The sequence below is a fragment of the Anopheles funestus genome, chromosome 3RL (genome assembly GCF_943734845.2).
Source record: "Anopheles funestus chromosome 3RL, idAnoFuneDA-416_04, whole genome shotgun sequence".
Taxonomy (NCBI): Eukaryota; Metazoa; Arthropoda; class Insecta; order Diptera; family Culicidae; genus Anopheles; species Anopheles funestus.
Genome location: NC_064599.1, coordinates 16005146 through 16026122, shown reverse-complemented (window position 1 = coordinate 16026122; position 20977 = coordinate 16005146). Strand labels below are relative to the sequence as shown.

The 20977-nt window shown below is 39.3% G+C and overlaps 1 protein-coding gene across 1 annotated transcript in view; it reads left to right on the top strand.

Moving 5' to 3' along the window:
* The window catches only part of LOC125768983 (Down syndrome cell adhesion molecule-like protein Dscam2), a 106132-nt gene that overhangs the window by 21155 nt on the left and 64000 nt on the right, over positions 1-20977 (top strand). Inside the window, exons 4-6 of the mRNA XM_049437339.1 lie at positions 11916-12037; positions 16159-16280; positions 19169-19227. Of these exons, the coding sequence (XP_049293296.1) occupies positions 11916-12037; positions 16159-16280; positions 19169-19227 (303 nt within the window). The remainder of the gene's footprint in view (positions 1-11915; positions 12038-16158; positions 16281-19168; positions 19228-20977) is intronic.

Genomic DNA, 20977 nt, shown 5'->3' with positions numbered 1-20977 from the left:
GTAGTAATCAACCGAAGTTACGTTCCATTTCAAATGTTGGCCACTGGAAAAAGACAAAAAAAACAGAATTTATTTTCTGATTTATGAGAACATGAAAAACAAATTATGGAGGTAATTTTTTTTGCTACGCAATGGTCGTTAAATGTTGGACTTATCCTCAAGAAGCTTTTTATAACGTCGCCGTGAGCTTTGCAGTTCAAAGCATCAGTATTAATTTGGACAGTAAAGCGTTATTTAATGAGTGATTAAGTGCGTGGAAGTTGGAGACGAAAATTACAAAGAAAACCAATGTTGTTACAGAATTATATTGGACTTAGTTTAAATGGTACATGTAAAACACAAAAAAACACCACGCAATTTTAACACTAGTGAAGCATTTTTAGCCTTTTGTTATTAGTGGTACTGTTTAAATAATTTAAATAATTAATAAAGAACTAGATAGTCTTATACCACTTTTTAGTTCAAATAAAAAAGGTTTTATTTTAAATGGACATTAAAAAAGGTGGAATGATGATAATTCTAGAATCAAGACATATACACAATGTATTGCATACTTTTAGGAGTTTAAAAACTTTACAATACAAGCAAATACCACTTAAAATCACCTTAAATAAAATGTTGTCTTGCTAACAAAACTTCATTGTTTCGCATACAAAATACAAACAACCATACCGACTCCATTGTGTATTGAGGGGAGTTTTTTTATTACACCACATTTAATAGATTTTCTTTTCTTTACGACACTTCACAAACTGCCATTACGCACAAACTTTGCACAACATCGAGTGGGAACCGTTGTACCGGTGGCAGTTTTGCCGGGGGTTTTGTAGGTGCATAAGATGCACTTTTATCCAAACCTGGCACGTAAGAAAAGCAAACATTAATTTGATGTAAGATAAATGAGAAAGATAAACTCGTGCCATGAGTGCATCGGTACCACACACACCCACCGAGTATGCGACCGGTCTGAAGCACCTTCCGGCACGTGTTTATGCTGACGTGTCATCGTACGGCCCACTATCATCTTTCACCATCAGCCAGCCAACGAACCGAACGACGTCTTCAAGAAGCAACGACGGCGTGACGCTCTCGAGCGGTCGACAGAGGGTTGAGTGACTGACAAATTCTACCCCCTTCCGTTTGGCCCGGTGTACGTTGCACTTTACCTGCTTACGATAAACGAATGCCAGGAAACGAGGTTGTCTTCTGCGGTTTGTAACACACTTCCGTTGAAGCCTCTTTGTAATCAGCGGCAGTATCGCAAGACACGTTTATGCAGCAACATACCAATTTCACCTGTATCGTGTGTCCTTTAATGCTAAGCTTGTAAACGCTTGTAAACTTTGGTTCTAATTTGGTATGGAAGTAAAAATAAAGGCTCTTTGCAGGGTGGGCTAAACCGAAACCAAATCAAATGTGTTTCATACAAGTGTTGACAGCCGACTTGTAGTGATGATTTATTCAGTTGACAATTTTCAGCGTTGTTAAGGAAAAAATTTCAAAAATACACCATTTCAATTCCTAACTTTTCTCAATTGATAATAATTACACGCTACAGATATGTATTATGTAAAAAAAAACAAATGATATGAATATTTTACATCAAAAAAGACGAAAGAATTATTCAAATGATTCCAAAGCTAAGACTGATTAAACTGATATTCTGTCATTTTGTCTTAGATTAACGATTATTCCATAAAATTCTATTAAAAATCACATTTGTGATCCAATTTAAGCTTATCTTTTTGGAAGATCGTATACTGCAATGCTCTGTAGGCCACACAAGGGCTTGTTCACAAGGGCCTCAGGTATTTCTTTAAGCAGTTAGTACATGCTTCGTTGTGCTTAACTAGTATGTTCATCGAACTTCGAACATACTTTATAGTATAAATGTGTTACAACCGATCGGAAGCAAACGAACCATCACAATAATCGTGCAGCGGATCATGACCGATAAATGATAAGTGATCTGACAGACCATATCGAAATGGGACATGTAACCGTATAACATATCGTCCAATTTTACATTTTCTCTTCCCCCATTTCCAACAACCCGTCTACGATACAAACAGTAATTTATCGTCCCTTAACCCTGCTAACTCCATGCTAATACAACCTTCGCCAGCATAATGCAGATATTTGCATTATAAATGCCTAGATCAATAAGACACCAGAACTCGCCTGAAGGGATAAATTAGTTTGCCTGTTCGGTTTCGGGTCGTCTTCCGCTCAGCGGCTCATCATTCACCGGTGGCAAAGGTGGTTACATAAAATCAATACACAACACACATTTTGCAACTTGAAGCAGAAGTTTCTTTCGCATTGCAGACTCATGTATGCGGCACAATTTATGATTGTCAGTGCCGGAATTTCCTTCCACCTTTTGCGATTGAAATCAATTTGCTACGAAAGCCACCAACCGGTGAGTGTTTCCTTCCTGTTGCAGAAAGTTTCTTCCCAGAACTGAGGAAGGAAACACACACACACACACATTCATATCGGTAGCTTTATTCCGACGACGTTTTGTATCGTTAATTATGCTCACCGTTTCGTGCCGTGTGTCGCTTGGGTGGTAGTATCCCGCCCATAAGTGAAATGTCACTCAACCGTTGATTAGATCGTGTCAAGGATGGCTTTATTATGGGTGACAGATGTCAACGTTATTAACGTCTTACTAAGGCAAAATACTGGCACAAGTCAAGGGATCGGTTTTGTAGCAAATAAGAACAGGAAGACAGGAAATGAGAAAGATTTTTTTTAAATGAAATTACTATTTTGGACTTGTAGTATGCGTGCTTGATAACAATTATAATTCATTTTCCTACAAAAATTAATTCATCTCTAGTTAAAATTCTAACATAATTATCCTTGTCTGATGATGTACAAAGAAAAAGAATTTTTCTTCGGTTTTTGTTTAATTTAATTACGTTGCGTTGTATTTTATAACGAAATATCAAAATGAAATTTAAAAACCAAAAACTTTCTCCAGCACTAAAATGATTATGAAACGAATTTCCATCCCCGTCACGATATACAAATGATCTGAATGAATAATATTGTTTGCGAAATATACTTCCCAATATCGCATTCCCCTTAGCACCACCGTATCAGCGCGCTGTTTCGAATGCAAAGCTTTTGCAACTTATTTTCACTGCCGATGGTGTTGTGTTTCAAAAGCAGGTTCGAAATAAAAATATGCAGCTGCGGCGCATATGTTATTGCTTACGGAAGTTTGACCGGTGGACGGTGGACCGTACGGTTGAGAAAATAGCACGAATGCACAACGCTTGATGGATATGTGAAATTTTATGGAAAAAAAAACAGATAAAAAACAATTTTCACACACAAACACACATTCATCGCGAGGATGAATAAATAAAAACAGACGACATATCAAAATAGGTTCTACCCTTCACTTGGTCGGAAAGTGTGTGTGTGTGAGATAGTGAAAATTCTTTTTTTTTCAAGCTTCTTATTTCCTTATTCCACATTTTATTTATGTCGTTCGCGAGCTTTATTATTATTATTTTTTCCACTGCTCGCCACCATAAACGCAGGAAAATACAACACCAACTATTGTGAGAGTGAAACTGGAAGAAAAAATATTCTCCTATCAGATAATCACATTTGAAATCGGTACAGTCGAATTGTTTGAGGAAGAATTCGAGCCGGTGCATGTATCTTTATTTATGGATGTAGATTAGCTTGCGTGAAATGTATCGTATATTGCAGGAAGAATGTTTTTTCCCAGAAAAAAAATCATAAAAAAGCATGATTATTTTTTTAGAACCCATGTGTTTTTAAATAAAAATGTTTAACTTATTTATTCTGCCATGCAAATAAGCCTTCAAAAACAAAGTTTATTACTTCCAACCCGTTCAACCCGCCCGATGACGCTGCTCGTCTGTTCGCCAAGCAAAAGATGTAGTACATACACATAATCATATTCAAATATAACCCATACACTAGATGCAAATCGCAAATTAAACATCCAGCGACGACGAATTCGACACACTTCCTCCAACCATGGTCCACGCTTGATTTCGTTTGTGTATTCCGATGGTAACACTTCAAACGCTCGTTTTTCTCCCGTTCGCACATGATGCCTTCACCATGCGCACACGAAGTAATCCAAACATTATCATAATTTATAGTGAAAATTGTGTTTGTGTGTTCCATTCCGCGGAAGCAATTCGATGGGTGGTTGCAAGTGAGAAAAAGTTAGTTACTTGCCAAACGGGGCAAAAAAAGCATATTTATGCTACGTACGATTTAGGTAGCGCCCTGCTGCTACCAGATAGTATGCGCAAAAAAAGCTGCTAGCCAGGAAAGCTAAGAAAATATTCCACTCAAAAGCAAAGTTTAACAAAAAACTAAAAAATAAAATCAGCTTAAACTTAAACAACTCCAACTACCGTACGGTAACTTTCGCCATGTTTGGTGAGAAAGTAAAAAAAAAAAACATAAAACATACTATATGCTAAACAAAACAACAAACAAAAACCGAACACACGATGAGGCGCAATTCGAGTCAGAAGTAGATGAATGTTTCATTGCTTGCACTCGTACCGTTTTGGATGGGGATAGTGTATTTTCGCAAAACAACCGGCCAAATCCTGGTCAAAAAGTATGTTGCGCTGTAGTGGGTTTTTTCTCCATCACAAATCTTTAAAACCCGTAGCATAGTGTGAGCAAAAGGAATGGATAGTATAACCACACACACATACACAAAGTTGCCAGAAAACAGAGCATACGAAATGAAATTCGTAAATATGGACCAGCCTTTCTACACCGACGAGCTTTTGCTTCTCTTGTGGGCATGCAGAAACCGGTGAACAGATGGTTAGAATGATGTTTGAAAACTTCAGCCTGTTACTTGTTGGTGAGCATCTTTTTTTGCGATACCTTTTTTTACCAGGAAAATCTCAGCTAGTAGGTGAAAGTTTTGTTGAAAATGTTCATTTTATTAGTTGTTACTGCATTTGAGCTGGTGCTTTTGACAAGTTTTTTTTTATAGTAAACAATAGAAAACGTACTTAAGCAGACTTCAGAAGATAAATTTAATTATCATTTTAATCGTTATGCTTTTTCCATAACAAAAGAACAGGAAAGAATTTTCATTTAATAATCGAAGCAATAAACGGCAATAAAGAAGTATGAAATTTCTAATTCGATGATCACTTTATTCTTCGTTTTGTACCAAGTGTTTAGAATTCGAGTAAGTGATCAGTTAGATTTAGATAGATCAGGACGTTGGATTAAGTAAAATAAAGACTGCCTATATCCTTTCGAATTAGGGGCGTCCCGATGGTGTATGTTATAAACGACATTGTTTCCACACGACACGTTTGTGTATCAAATCCCATCTGCACCGTGTCCTTCCTCAGCAAGGACTGGCTATCCGGCTACGTGGGAAAATAAGTCTAGTAATACAGAAATGGCCTGCATGATCTTTGTGGCCTTAATGGCCAAGAGACACCAAGAAGAGAGATAGATAGAGAAAGAAAGAAAGAAAGAGAGAGAGAGAGAGAGGAATAAAGAGAGAGAGAGAGAGAGAGAGAGACAGAACATATTTCCAGGCTGGCACACACAACTCAGAGTCCGATGGAGAACTGTTGGTGAAGCGTTAATTATTTTTTCTCAAAAAAACGCTAAATCACAAGAAAATCAAAGTGTTTTTTTTTAATTTAAAAACTATTAATTGATAAATAAAAACAATTCAAATGTACAATAATAGTAAAATGGTAAAAATAAATCGGATCGGTTGATGAGTGAAGGACCAGCGTCGATCATTTGCATGGATTTTTTTAATTTAATTTGTGCAATTTGGAAGACAAATGTCTATGTTAAGTTATATCCTCTATTTAATTAATTGTTTAATGAAAAAACAAACGTAAATAGCCCAACCACCCTTGTAATTGAGCAATATAGACGCAAAATTTACCTCTTTATGGCTGAGTCAAATTCAGTTCGAAAAATTATCATTGTAATCAAACATTCAGGGTTAAGAAATAATTTTCATCAAATAGTAAAATCATCATAACCGTGCAAAATAACACAACAGAGGAAGGAATCTCGATATGAAAACATAACAACACGTAAATAGTAGTTGATTGAGTCGAAAAACAAATCCATTTGGAACTTTATAGCATTCCATTCGGAACAATTTCTATTGCGTACTTCTTATCTTCCATGTGTATAGCTGCTACCGTATTTGCGCATTCGTATGTATGCGGTTCAGTTTCAGCACATTACATTAGCTTGGATTCAATACATGTATACTCCCATTCCCTTTCGTACCTTTTTCGCATCCATGAGCTCCTCTCACACGGAGAAACTTTTCCGCTGACGCTTGGCGGTAGAAATCAACCGACCGGTTTGATGCGTCGCAAACTTTTTCGCCTGCGTGTTCGATATTTATCTTTTGCGAACAACCGTAACCACCGCAACATAAGTTGTTTAACCATCCGAGGAGAAGGCGGGAATAAAAAACAACCTCGTTGCGGTAAACTTTGGCGGAGCGAGCGTAAACAGAGCAAACGATTTCGATAAATCCGATGAACCGTGGTTGGTTGCAGTTGTTCGTTGTTTTTGGTAGTAAAATGGCACTGTTGATATCATTATTAGCAAGTTTCGAGCAATCTTATGCTGAAACCGGTCCGCTTGTTTTGCCCGAACTCCCAGACTTGGTGGGAGGAGAACGATGAGTTTTATTACTCCCACTCGGAGTGCACATTTGCACACAGCTGGTTTATCGTTTACCGAGCAAGTGTCTTATATCCTGGAAGCTTTGCAATGTCATCGCAAACTGAAGCGAAAAGTAAAACCGGAAAGCTCGCCAAACACGGGACAAGCACGCAATACGATAAAACCAATTTCCTCTACGCCATTTGACTCAGCAGCAGGAAAAGTTTTGATGAAGAAAATGCAACAGCATTCCGTAAAGGAATGGAAAAAACATAAGCAAGTTTTGTGGTTGGCGTATCGTGCTCTAATGCTTGAATTTAAACAAAACCAAAACAAGCCCAGCTCTTTATTGCCTGTGTCTGTTTGCTGGTTTGTGTGTGGGTGAGTGTATAGAAAAGGGAAAAACTATTGTTATTCGTACGTATCTGCAAATCTTCACCAACAAAATCTTATCGAATATGAATCGCACCAACCGATGGTGAGGTTGTTTGCATTTATCCTTTCCCTTGTTTTTTTTGGTTTTCTTTCACTTTTTCACTTCCACTCTCACTAAAAAGCAATGTTTGTGGTTTTGACGCTGCAGGGTTCGTCGCTTACACGCTCACGCGCCCGCTTGCTTGTGGAATAAACTCTGCTACGTCATCTGTTTCTTTTCCACTAAAGCTTGGTTTGGATTCTCCACATTGCAACACAACTTTAAGCCACGAATGGAAGGGGAAAAAAGTTAGTTGCTGAAAAGTATAACCATTATCACGGAACGGCCACCGTACGCCAAGGGATAGAGCGACGAAACTGTCTGGATCGTGGTAATACTACACCGCGATCCCCCGATCAGGATTGGCTCTAGTGGGGAAAAGCGTACTGATAACTTCATAAAATAAACAACCAGAAACTGAATTTCCATTCATTTGTTCCATCGCAACACAGCGAGCGGATGGTGATGGTTTTGTAACTGAAACGAAGCGTGACGACTGGAAGGCAGGCTTATTGCAACCAGAAGCATGGTTTTATATTTTTGTTTCCCAACCATTCCTCCACACGGCATTCCAGGGCAACGGAGTCTATAGAAAGACAATGTTTTTATTCCTTGTCTCCTATTTTTATATCGGATCCAACCGGAAATGCTGTAGCAAGTTGCGATCGCTTGGATTATTTATTCTTCTCGACTTTATGCCATTTTCTCTTTTTTCACCACCCCCCAAATACCATCATCCGGTTTTGTGAGAGTGAAAGAAAACCAAACACAATTGATACAATGTATATTCGGGCTGTATGACGTTTCTACCGGAGCGTTAAGAAGCAGGCAGGCGGTCGTGAAAAAATGTCTCACCATTTTGTTGTGTAAAAAAGCAGCGTTCAAATTCTACAGCACACTTTCGTTACCGGAGAACCTTTTTGGTGCATTTTTACGATTCTAGCTGCTTTCTGGGTTTCCGGTTGGTGGTCCCGAAGGCACAGTTTGCTATTGAAAATTCTACCTCCATTCTACCGAGGACTTCATGTGGGAAGATGGGGAAAATAAAAATTGACGTGTACGTGGCGGTGGTGTTGGCACTGGTAGAAGGGACAACCAAGTATCGCTTTCCAAACGCTTACCGGACCATTCAATTGAAGCAATTTGATGATTGGAGAGTTGGGAACAAGAGAAGAGAAAGAGAAGCATCAAGAAAAAGGAAAAAAAAAAACATCTGTACCGTTGCCATGGACCAGCTCAGGGAGGGGCTTTTGTGGAGCCAACTTTTATTTAAGCTTACATGGTTCATTTTTAAGGAGCACTTATTTTTTCGATTTTTATATTGAACCATCAAAAAAAAAGGACTGATATTATACAGATCAATCGAAATCATTGTGCAGCTGGAAGAGCGCAAACCTCGCGCAAACTTCTGTGCGCGATGTAATGTTTGACGCTGGTTCCGAAGCAGACGTCCGGTGATGGTCGGTTTTTTTTCTCTTTCCTTTGAAAGCTTTCATAATAGGTACTTGCTGGTATTTCTTTATTACACATCTCGAACAGATGTGCACCCCCCCTTTTTGTTGTGGTACGAGTGTTTCCTCGTGGGATTTAACTGCTGGGGACAAGTCTTTTGAGGGAAGACTTTGCCTGGCAATCACAATGATTTCTCCTGGGGGCAATAGTTGGAGAATCATGGTTTTTGGTGACTCCACCTGGGTTGCGTGCTGCTTACAGACAAGCTGGGATTGTGTTAAAGAGATGGGAATAACATTTTTTGTATTGATTTTTTTTTCTGTAAATTTGTCTTCCATAACAAAAGAAATAATTAAGAAATGGAATATACTCTCCTGTGAACAATTTAGCAGCGATAAGCATGATTTAGCTCTTTTTCAAATGCAATAAGAAAAGTCTTCATTGTCTTTCATTATCATTGTTATATGATTATCAATGTTTGAAGATGTTTCATGATTTTATATGACTAGCGTTTATTTATAAAAAGGTTTTATTTGTATTGTTATTTATAAAACGATTTAAACATGTAAAATCCAAAATGCAATTTTCAATTGTAAAAAATTGTCTCATAAAATTTAGATAAATTTCGGTGCTCAGTTTCTAAGCTCGTTAAGCGACACCAGATAACTTTATCAGAAAACCATGTACAAGAAAAATTGCTTCCTCCCCACGAAGCACCAATATCATTTGCCAGCTACTATATGTTTTATTGTAACACAAAATGGCTACACTGTCCCAAACCCTGTCCCATGCTCGGTAACACAAAGTCCCAGTCCGACTGATTGGAATTGTCACGTACAGTCGCCTCACCCGGCATGCGTCGATAATGCCATTTGCCATAAACCAAAAGTCTATAATCTTGTAAGTACAACAATATATCGAATAGTATTTATGGCACGCTACACGACTTTCTGCCGTTCTGCTGGCCGGTTTGATTCGGTTATATCGGTACCGCTAACACAGTGGCACCGCGCTAAAACACACAAATCGACAAGACACAACACGCAAAAAAGGGACGAACACAAAAATGTACACACACACACTCCGGGGCACACACACAAACACAAGTACAGCTTGCAATGGCACAGTCCTTCGCAATAAGATGGGTACGCTCAGAAGGAACACCACCAGTGTACGATACTCTCGGGGCAAGTAATATCCTCATTTTTATTCAATCGTCTTATCTTGGAGGTTGGTAATGGTCCATGCTGATCCCCAACTGCTACTGCTACTTTCTCTGCCTCTTTCTCCCTTTCTTGTGCCTAGTTTTGTCAACGAAGAATGCCAAGGTAAACATGCAAACAGCCACACACACACACACGCTCTAACACGCTTCATCCCCCAAAGGTAGAATCATTTTTTTTCCACATCCACACAAAGGTTCGATTTTCACTTTAACAGAAGCATTCGGTGATGTTGACTTCGACTCAAATCATCCCGTTGCGATTCCTGCGGCAGTAGAAAAAAGGAACAAAATAAAACCCTTAAAAGAAGAACGGGAAAAAAACTACAAAGAAGATCGTACCGTAAATGATGAGCTTCGAAGTTGCAAGCGAAAAGTCACCGAAGAACGGAATAGGAAAGTCTCACGTACCGTACTGTGTGTGTGGTTGATGTCCTTTGAATGTTCGTAGTTTCTTATCCCATGGAAGAAGTAGCATGCCGCAGGACATGGGTAGTAGCGTAATGTTGAATTTTCCATGTCGTTACCAAGATGGCAATATATGGGAAGACACACAACATGGTCCGCTTTTGTTCGGCGTCCGGTGGAAAAGAGACCGTTCGAGGAGGGGTTACGCTGACTGGACCAAAGTAGCGAGATGTCTCGCATATATTCAATTCCATTTCTCAAGGCGCAAAACTCTACCAACAAACACACCCAACGGCGTGTGAATGTGTTCGCCGGAGCGAAAGAATGTAAATAGCATAGGGAACATTCTTGCACCACTTTAGCACGACTCTTTTCCTAGTGAAATGCGCGCATTTTCTAACAGTACCAATGGGTTTGGTACGCTGTTGTGTGAGCGAGTTGGATTGGAAAACCGCTACGACTATGACTATTTCTCACCAGCTGAAACCTTCTTGCAAACCTTCTCACCTGAGCGTCAAACAGTGTCTGGGGGCTGATTTATTGCGAAGTATATTTCATAACGATGGAATTTTACTCACTCACCACCACCCGCTGGATATGGTGGTTGAGTCGGTTACTAATAGAAACAGGCAGCACTTCCTGTTACCGACACCGGGCCAGGCTTATGAGTTGCTGGGTTACGACGGCAAAACGCTGTAAAAGCCCACCAGGCTTAACAATTGATAGTGTCGCGGTTTTGGTATTTGAAAAATGTTTCATTTCCAGCGAAGTGGTGTAAAGTGGTGAGTGGTAGAAGAAGAACAAAAAAATACGTAAACTTAAGCCCCCATTCCGCCTTTTTATGCTGAACTACAAGTAAGTGTGTATTGAGTATTCCCGCTCCGCAGCTGAGTAAGTGGATGCGCATGGAAGGATAAAATAAAATTATTAATGATACTCTTCTATTGTTTCTTCCGCCGCCGGGTCCATCGTTTGCGCCTGTTCTTAGCTAATGGAATTGCTGGAACAGGTGAAGAAACACTGCCGAGCTATCGCGATGGTGTCTCGGTGATCATTTTTCACCGGTTCATTGCTTATGTGAAGTTACTTTTCTTTAACTTTCTTCCTGTATAAATTTGTGCCCGGAAAAGGGTATGATCGGGATCGGAAGGGTAAGGGTTTGTGACTACAAGTTATGCCCGCATTGCATAAACACAACCATTTTTCTTAACTTTACTGTGTTTCGAAGCCACACTATGGGAAGATATTGGACAAAAAAAGATTTAAAAAAAATTGATGAAAATTTTTAAATTAGTAAATAAGATACGAATTGAATGTGTTTTGATAATGTAAAATTATAAATTGAAATGTCGTGAAAATAAATAAAGTATAACTTTGGTCATCGTTGAACCCACTGTTCAGGGGATACGAAAAACATCTTTTTAATAAATTTGCACCACCCCGTGCCGAACTAAACCATCAGCACCTTATGCTTGGTAGTGGAACGCCAACGCCATTTGCAAATTGAACCATTACCGAGCAAATGCGGGCAATGACGAAACTTTTTGAGGACAGTCTTTTTTTCCGCATTCCACCACGGTAGCCATATCATTTTGCCTGATTTGTGAGCGTGTGTGTGTGTGTTTTTTTTTGTTGAATAATTTTTAACATTCCTTCTCAACTCTCCCACAGGCGTCATTCTGCTCGATCTTCAGGGACCAGTGTTCTTGAGCGAACCACCGTACAAGGTAGAATTCTCCAATAACTCTGGCGGCCTCATCGACTGCACCGGACATGGTAGCCCTCCACCAGATGTAAGTACTACCATTGCTTGTGACTTTCTTATTTTTTCACTTTTCGTTCTTTCGTTTTTTGTATTTCCGTGATCTGTAGAAAGCTTTTAAGATTTGTTAGCGTTTCTTTCCACTCACAGTTCTTGTTTTATCCACCCCTTCTCCTTTAATATTGAAGCGGGAAAGACTCCTTTATCATGTTATTTCCCCCTTTTTGTGACCCCTAACATTAGATAAGCTGGTGTGCGAAGTGAATGGCCGATCAATTCCGGGTACGCCATCACTTTTTCCAGCGCGCAACGGTTGATTTATGATTTTCTTCGCTAGCGATATTAAATCATTTTACAATTGATTGCTGTGTGGAGGCACGGGTGGCGAAACAAGCGCCAGTTCCGGGGCGGTAGGCTTTTGCATGGTCGCTTTTACGCTAGCGTTTTCAGAGAAACGTCTCATCGTTGAGTTGCTTACGGGCCCTTTGATGGTATCATCATTTTTGGTGAATTGGTGTGAATGTGCCCTTGCCCAGGCAGATATATCAAATGTAATGGTGAAATATTAGATAGCATCAAATAGATGGCACAAGGGTACAACGGGACAGTGAAATGAAATATTTTCCGGTCCAGTTTGGCTTTGGTGTAGTTTACAGGATGTGCTATGGTTCATTTTGAATTGAAATTGGATTCTTTGAAGGGCATAGAGTTGGTGAAAAAAAAACAATTAACTTAATATCTGCTACAAGGTTATTGATGTCTGCACGATACGGCATTGCAAATTTCCTTCCTATGTAATTTATGAATCAATCTCCGATAGGCCAGACATAATAAAGCTTCAAATAAACGACTCACGAAACCCATTTTAAATTACTGTTAAACTTTACTCGTGCTAGGTGAAAAAGTTCTGCTAACTTCATGTGAATTTATTTCTTATTTCTTATTTATTTCTCCATTAACCAATTTACAATAAAATTATTGAAGAAGTAGTATTAATTATTAATTAATTATAGTATTAAGAAGAAGAAGTGTTAATTTAGTTAGTTTTGATGTTTAAAATTATTTTAAACCTTAGTTTTTCACCATTTTTCTTCGGAGTACAATAAATAGTTTAAACATTTTAAAGCACGAGATCGCAGCTTAACGATGGAGGCGCCTGGTAAAATTTAATTCCACATGGAGGCGGCCAGTAGCTTACAAAAGCTAAATATTGATTGTTATTCTCCTACGAAGCTTGTAAACAATCTTTGAAAGAAGGATTAAACTTATTAAGTATTTCAATTAAAATTCACAAAAACGCGTCACCATTTGAAAAACTCATCGGGACACGTACTACAAAACGGAACTAGTTCGTCGAAGGAGTTAGAAGTGTAGAAGAGAAAAAGAAAACCCCGCCTCCGTACAAATACAAACAAAAGTCATGGCTAACTAAATGCTGTAACTCTAATTTACTCCGCATTTCCCATAAAGTGCACGTCTTTGCGTAGCGCTAAGCATAGGACAAAGGAAATCGAACCTTTTCAACACCGAGCAGGGCCTTTTCTACTTGGGTTGGTACGGATTACTCGTCAGTGCAAATGACTGGTGCGAGAACGTGCATACAACGGCGTGGTTCCCTTTCGGTTTTCCTTTACATCGAAATCGGGTGATAAAGTTTTGCCTTGGTGGATTTTTTTCCCTTCATTTCCTGCGGTCTGTAAACGGAAGGAGCGGCAAGAAAGCAAACCTGCACATCCTTTTAATCCTTCGATTGATTGACGACAATAATTTCCTATTAATTTTCTTCTCATCGCTTTCGTTGCACGTGTCCGTTGTTTTTCCTCCATTCCTGTTACGCTTCCGCGCATTGTCACCAGTCTTTCTTTTCTTATGTAGTGCTAAGTAGAGAGAGAGAGAGAGACAGAAAGAGAGAAATGGCAAACCCCCGCCATATCTTGCTACCTTTTCCTGAGATTTATTCCTCAGTTATGGCTACAGCACCATCACCACAGCGTTGCGGTGCTGACGTGAGGAAATCGATTCTGAAGAGCTTGCTGCTTGGTGTGGGAAAACTGGGCCGGATAGGGAAGTGATGTAAGCAATGGAAAATGTGTTCCACCAAAGGGAAAACCACAAGACGAAACCCTTCGTTCATCTTCATTGAAATTCGCTTCCAATTTCTATCGGTTGAAGGCGACCATGAAGGTGGAAGAAAGAACCAGGAAGCTTAGGGAAGGAAAAACTTCAATTTCTCTTCCACCGCTTGGGTCTGGTTGCGTTTGTATCAGCGCCAGAAGAAGCCTGGCCTACGTTGCGTAATTGTTGAATTGGAATTTCCCATCGTTTCCGTGCATTTGTTCACGCTCTTCATAACGTCGTTCCAATTTTACAGCAGGACGTTGCTACCATGGCACGTTTTAGTCTTCACATGATCGAAAACGAAGCGCAAAGAGGATTATTTCATTACATTCGAACGAAAAAGACAAAAATATGGGCCGAAAAGAAGAAAAAAAAAACAATGCAGTACCAAGACTCGCAGACCCTCGTTTAAGAGTTTGTGGACGGGAATGTTGTCTTCAGATAGGTTGATGTGTAAATCTTTTAGCCTTTTACTTTTGCCTTTCTTTTTTATGTTGGAGATAGTTTTTTCTTTATTTCTTCGCTCATGTACACGCCTTTGCACCGTGCAACATGTGCCTGGAAGCGATTAAAGGACGTGGCTTTTGGGAAACGGATTTTAGTCACGCAATCATAACCCAACCTTGCGGTGAGTCGGATTACGGGACGGGACCAAATGCAGGCATCGCCCGAAAAATATCATCATAACCATAAACGATCATGCTACCACCGTTTCCTTTTACGGGTAGCCCATTTCCCAACCGTTCCCCCCTAACACCATAATGGTTTTTGGATCGCTTTTTATCCTGGTAAAGAAAAGAAGAAGAAAAAACGAACAAAACGATACGACGCTTCGTTTCCGGATGAGGTGCTTGCCGTCTTTCTGTTTGTTTCTGTGTGTATTTGTGTGTGTGTGTGTTTTTTTTTCATTAACAGCAACGCAACGCATTTCTTCTGTTTTCGCATCGGAAAGAACGATCATTGACTTCATCCTGTTGTGCGCTGCTGATCGCCCATCGTTTCCATGTACATGTTTGCAAACACGATTGGCAATTCTGATTAATCTTATTTGAAACGTGCCGGATTAGAAATCATTAGCGAGTGTCACGGGCCCGTCATTAATGTTACGGAAGGATCAACAAAATCATTATGCCGCACAATGTTTGCCAGTTCCGTCTTGAACATAATCTGCTCAATGGAGGAAATTAGGAGGCCACAGTCGTTTCGAATGGAATACGAAGGATTTTCTTGAGGAAGTATTTGGTAATTTTATGATTTTAATTCAATTTGGAAACTGTTTTGTTTTATATATAAATATAAAAGCCAGAAATTTAATTTAAAACTGTAGAAGTTCTTGGAATCTTCTCCTACAATAGGCCTCACATTATTCATGAATGTTTCATTGTTAAGCTTAATGAAAATAAATCTTTTTAAATATACTAATACCTTAAATCTACTGTACAAAAATCTTCAATTTTTTCACCCTCTGATACTGCGTCAGCCCTTCAAAATGGTTTTTTTAAATACTGCAACAATGGCTGTATTTGTTTTAAGTTTCATTTTTTTACAATAAGGACATAGTTTAAAACTTCAACCTTTCATTTGCTTTTTTCACAGAAAAAACTGATCACGTCAAATAATCAAATAAATAAAAATTGTAGAAATGATAAAGTAGATCGCAACTGTATTACGAGTGAATTATAAATAAATAAATTTACACTGCACTGAACCAACGTGCTCTTGTGTACCGACAACAGATATACTGTGCATTTGAAATTCAAAAGCAGCTTAACACCATTATCCTTCGATTCTGTGACATATTCTCTTTAAACAGCTATCATATCCAGAAATCGTTTGTCTAGACCAGAGCCACACCAAAACCCCGTTATGCTAACCCCCTGCCAAGGGGTCATTCACTTCCGAAATATGGTTGCCTTTCCATCGTTGCCACCTTCTTCCGGATGTGCTCATCAATTTTTCACTTTACCGTACGAACGGACAAACTCGAACAATGTTTCTCATTCGTTTCTGTAATTTTTTCTGCTCTCTTTCCAGGTCGAGTGGTCGGTAGCGACCACCAATCACGAGCTGGTCTACACGCTGCCGAACGGAAGTCTGATTTTTTATCCATTTTCTGCGGACAAATTTCGTCACGAAGTTCACTCCACAGTGTATAGGTAAGTTGACGTGTGCGCCATTTTCCATTTTTCGGAACGGTATGGTTGAAGGCTGGATCTTTTTTTGCCCTGTATCTATTCGTTGGTTTTTCTTAGTTGACAATTCTTGCGCTATTCCGGCCCTGCGGATGATAGCTCACCGCTGGAAGTGTTTTCCCTTCCCGGTTGCGCTATTTTGCACCTTCTGCACCACCCTCGGCCATAACGCGCTGTCACGAGAAGAGGTTTCAATGGTTGTCAGCAAAAAAAAAAAACGATTACAATTATGTCCTTTCTCTCTCTCTCTCTTTTTTTTTTGTTACCACGTTGATTTCTGCGCTTGTTTCCCCTTACGATAGCAATATGCAAATGTCAGCTGCATAAGGCCCCGTGACCGGCTATGAACATGCTGATGATGATGTTGATGATGATGACGGTGATGCTATCGCCCCAAACCTTCTCCCAAAACGTGCCCACAATGTAGGGCTCTGTAGTTGCTCCGGCAGCTATTAAAAAATGCAAAAAGGAAGAAATGCAAACCAGTGGGCCAGTATGCAAGGAGAACGTTTGTTCCCGTGTTCACGGGTACGCTCCAGGATTTAAGCTTCGACAGTCACGAAGTAAAATGAGCGGAAAATGCCCCTGGAAGAAGAGCATCGGACACAAAACGAAAGCAAAAAAAAAAAACACACGAAAAGAAAACGCTCTCCCGCTTCAAAAGAAATCTCCCGTGCGTCACCTGAACATGACAATGGCTGGACCTCCACCACCCCGGGGAGGAAGATTTTCTCTCCTCCTCGCTGGTCCACTCCACCGTACCACCGTGGTGCGCATTTCGTGTCCTTTCATGCCTGCATTAGCATGGTTTAGCTGGTTGGATTCCTACAGAAATTCCACTTCTGCTTAAGGATTTATGTGATATTTCTTCAACTACTTCACGCACACCACCCTCTAATTCCTGGGTTTCCCGAGAGCAAACGGACGGAGCTGAATTCCTTTGTCTGATTTGCCATCATTATCGTCATTTGTTATGTGTTTTCTTTCGTGGCAAGCTTTTTTATTGTGTCCACTGTCCGCATCAGATGCGGGATTGGTGCAATATCTCTCTTTTTAGTTGTTGTTGTCTCTGTTACGTTGCTGTCCTTGCGTTGGCAGAGGTAACTCAAAGGTTTTCGGAAAAGCCACCGATTTACGACTCATACATAAATACGCGACGAGTACAGGCGCAGCAAGCATTAAGATGAGTACGAAGGAAAGGTTTCCACTAAAGTATTTTGGGACGCTAGCAAACGGTTGTAAATTGTTGCTGGTGAAAACAGTTGGCGATTGTTGTAAAAGTTTACTAATGGTATTGTCAGCAAGTAAGGGTGATTGTAAGCCTGCTAAAGTTATGTCTCGAAGAAACGAACAATTTATGGAAATATTTGTATGTACTTGTTGCTAGCTTGGAATAAATTTAGAAACATTTATGAATTCTTTGAAATTTCAACTTGATCAGGTAGGTCTAAAGTAATTCGCACAAAGATTGCAGTGTGTTAGTTGAAAAGAGGTTTAAACAAAATGAGTTTTAGTTAGCTAAACTTTCAGAATGTAAGAAGCTTTTCAAAACCTCTCGACGCATTCTAATTCTACATTTCAAACAAACTTAAAACTTTTCAACTTTTTAATTCGAATTGGAAAACCCTGTAAACCATTGGTATTCAACTCAAGAGGTATTTTACGAAAGCTACCGGTTTTTTTTTCGTATTATGAATCTCAATAATAATAGGCTTTAACATGAATGAAAGTATTTTTTTTCTACGTACTGCAAGCAGCTGTTAGAAAGATAATCCATTCTTATAAAATGCGCTTTTATAAGCTACCGTTTTAAGGTGCAAAAAATAATCATCATCTCTTCATCACTTCCAGTAAATTGGACATGGAGGCTTGGGCGTTTTTATCCATAAGATCCATTTCATGGAGAAATTTTATAAAAGAATACTAATCTTTATAAGACTCCCACTCGGAAACTGTCCAATATTCTTGAGTGGCTTTACCAGATCTTACTTTCGGAAAGATTTTAATTAAAATCGACCCGAAAATTTATCGCAACCACGTGGTATTATCTCTCGAACACTCGACGCCTAAATGTAGGCAATTGTTAAGCAGAAGTATCTTTTTTGTATTCGATTTTTTTGTTTTGTTTGAACAATTTATCTCGACCCGCATAGGCAGTTGAGAAACTTGTAAAAGAATGTAATAAACAGTTTTCAGCTGGGTTAGCTCGTGTAGATGAAACGTGTTGTTCCGTTAATGAATTAGGGAATGATTGCTTATCAATAGCCGTTCATGTTTCGTGAAGTAAACCGTACAAACCTACATCACCATCATCACCATGTTCCGGGTGCTGATGGAGGAGTTGGCGTAAGAATCCATTTCCACCTTTAATAACTTTAACCGATTTCCGTTCGCTTGTTAGGCAGAAATAATAATGTACTCTCGTTCCTACCTGATACATCCCACATTCCCATTTAAACCGCAATGACCATCCAACATCCAGCAAAAGAGAGAGAAAGTGCGAGAGGGAGGGTGAAAGAATCGTAGAGAATATTGTTGCTCGTGCTTTGTGGTTGACGGTGGATCAAAGGAAAAGAAATATTGCAGGGAAAAGAAACCCTACTACCTTTGGCCAGCCGCAACAAGCTGACCTGCCCGTTCGCTTCGTTTGCCCCGGGGATGCTTTTAAAGTTTTTAATTAAATTCCAACCGATCCGATAACTGATTGTACTTTTGTAGTTTTACATCGTGGTTGCAGAGGTTGTATCGTGTCTCTTTTGTGCTTTGTGTCGGAAATTTGCCCTGCCCTGACAGCGTCAGGCTGCTCGCTTTGCTCGGAAAGTAAATCATGCTCCGTTTTCTTTTACTTGCAGATGTAAATTAAAAAACTTAGTCGGTACTATCTTAAGCCGGGAGGTGCATGTTAAAGGAGGTAAGTAATGTAACCGCAGAAATTAAAAAAAAACATCGAGAAATAACCTGATAAATGCTAGTTAGTACGGTGGAGATTTTTTAATTTTTTAATTCTAGATTTTATTTTATTAATAACTTTAAATTTAAATACTAAATGAGTCGTTTGATGATGGGTTTATTTTAAACATGTTTCATGACATAAATTTTACCAGGTCGTTGGTTTCGACTTTGTCAGCTCATAAGAGGCGTAAATGCAGCGAACAAAAATAAAACCCCTCTTCAAATGAACTATTTGCAGCTAGGCCATTGACAATGTTTTCCCTCATACTTTTGACCGGGTTTTTTGACAGTTTCCCTCAGCTGGGCTTTATTCTATGAGTGATTTTGGTTTTGGTGTTTTTTGGTTCACTCCTCCCACAGTTCTACCACCGAGCGAGAGTTACTTCTGGAAAACTTTTACCTAATTAAGGGACGGCTTCATTAGCGCGGTCGAGTCGAGAGTTGGCAAACAATTTTCAGCTGGAAACAGTTTTTTTTCTCCCATTTTTCCTGCTCGCTGCGTTTTATTCGTTTCGTTACTTTGTTGGGTTGCTTTTAAAAGTGAAAAAAATCACGTTTTATGCTAGCTTCGTGGTGCTGTATTGTAAGACGTTGTGGTACTTTGAAGGAGATTTTTTTACACTGTGTTCATCCTTTTAGTGTAAGTGATTGAAAGCATCAATGAACGCATTAGTCGTGTAAATTTATTCCACCATGAGCTTGAGGATTATTAGGTAAATTTTATTAGAGCACCAAAGCACCATCAGTTCGATATGAAAACAAAACTGTACTGCTCGTGCAGTGCACTGCACGTTTTCCTGCAATGTTAACACGGAAGCGCTGGAAAACTTATCTCAAAACTGTACGAGTGGAAACATTCTCTAACAACTGAGGATATGCTAATTGGATAAAAGTTTGTTTGACGAACGATCGTTGAATGATTAACTTTCCAAAAGTGGTCATGTAGTAGCGTAGCGGTTCATTGATTAGTGCCTCAAAAAAATTCAATTCTGCTTTTTAACTTATCAACTGGATGTCTATGAAACTGAATGAAACTCATTTTGTATTTCGCTTTTAACAAATGTATTTTTGTGTTGTTTAAAACCTTGTATAATCTATCACTTATATTAACTAATTTACCGTTTTAGTTTTTTGCAAATTATTTTTAAGTTTGCAATAGTTATTCTATAATATTAGGGTATAATTTAAAATTGTCTCAAGCGAGTAGAAGGGAGTAATTATTTTCGTTCACTGAATGCTTTCATTGACAAATAATTCGCCTTTTCTACCTACGATTAACGAATAAACTGAGTACACAGAATTAATACATGCCAGAGTGAAGCACTTTTCAACAGCGCTGCATTAACTGTCTACGTTCATTGTTTTCCAAGAATAATGGTGGTTCCCTTCCCGTACTTCTGCACCAAAAACAAAGAAAAAACAGTGTAATCCGCAAACACCATAAACAACAATTCGTCCTCCTAACGAGCGCCACTCTTGCCAAACGATTGTGGGCAATCCTTTCCTATCAGTTGCTTATTTAATTATCGCTATCGCAGCGTTCCGCACCGTGCGAAAGGAAAGAAAACTTTCGTTCGCGAAAGCTTTCTCCCTGCCGGCGGTTCGATGGGAGGATCGATGGGAAAAGACCACTCGATGCGAATGGTACGAGATTGGGAAAGAAACAATCGCACGGTGCTGAATAATTCACGAGACTGTGCGAACGCTGG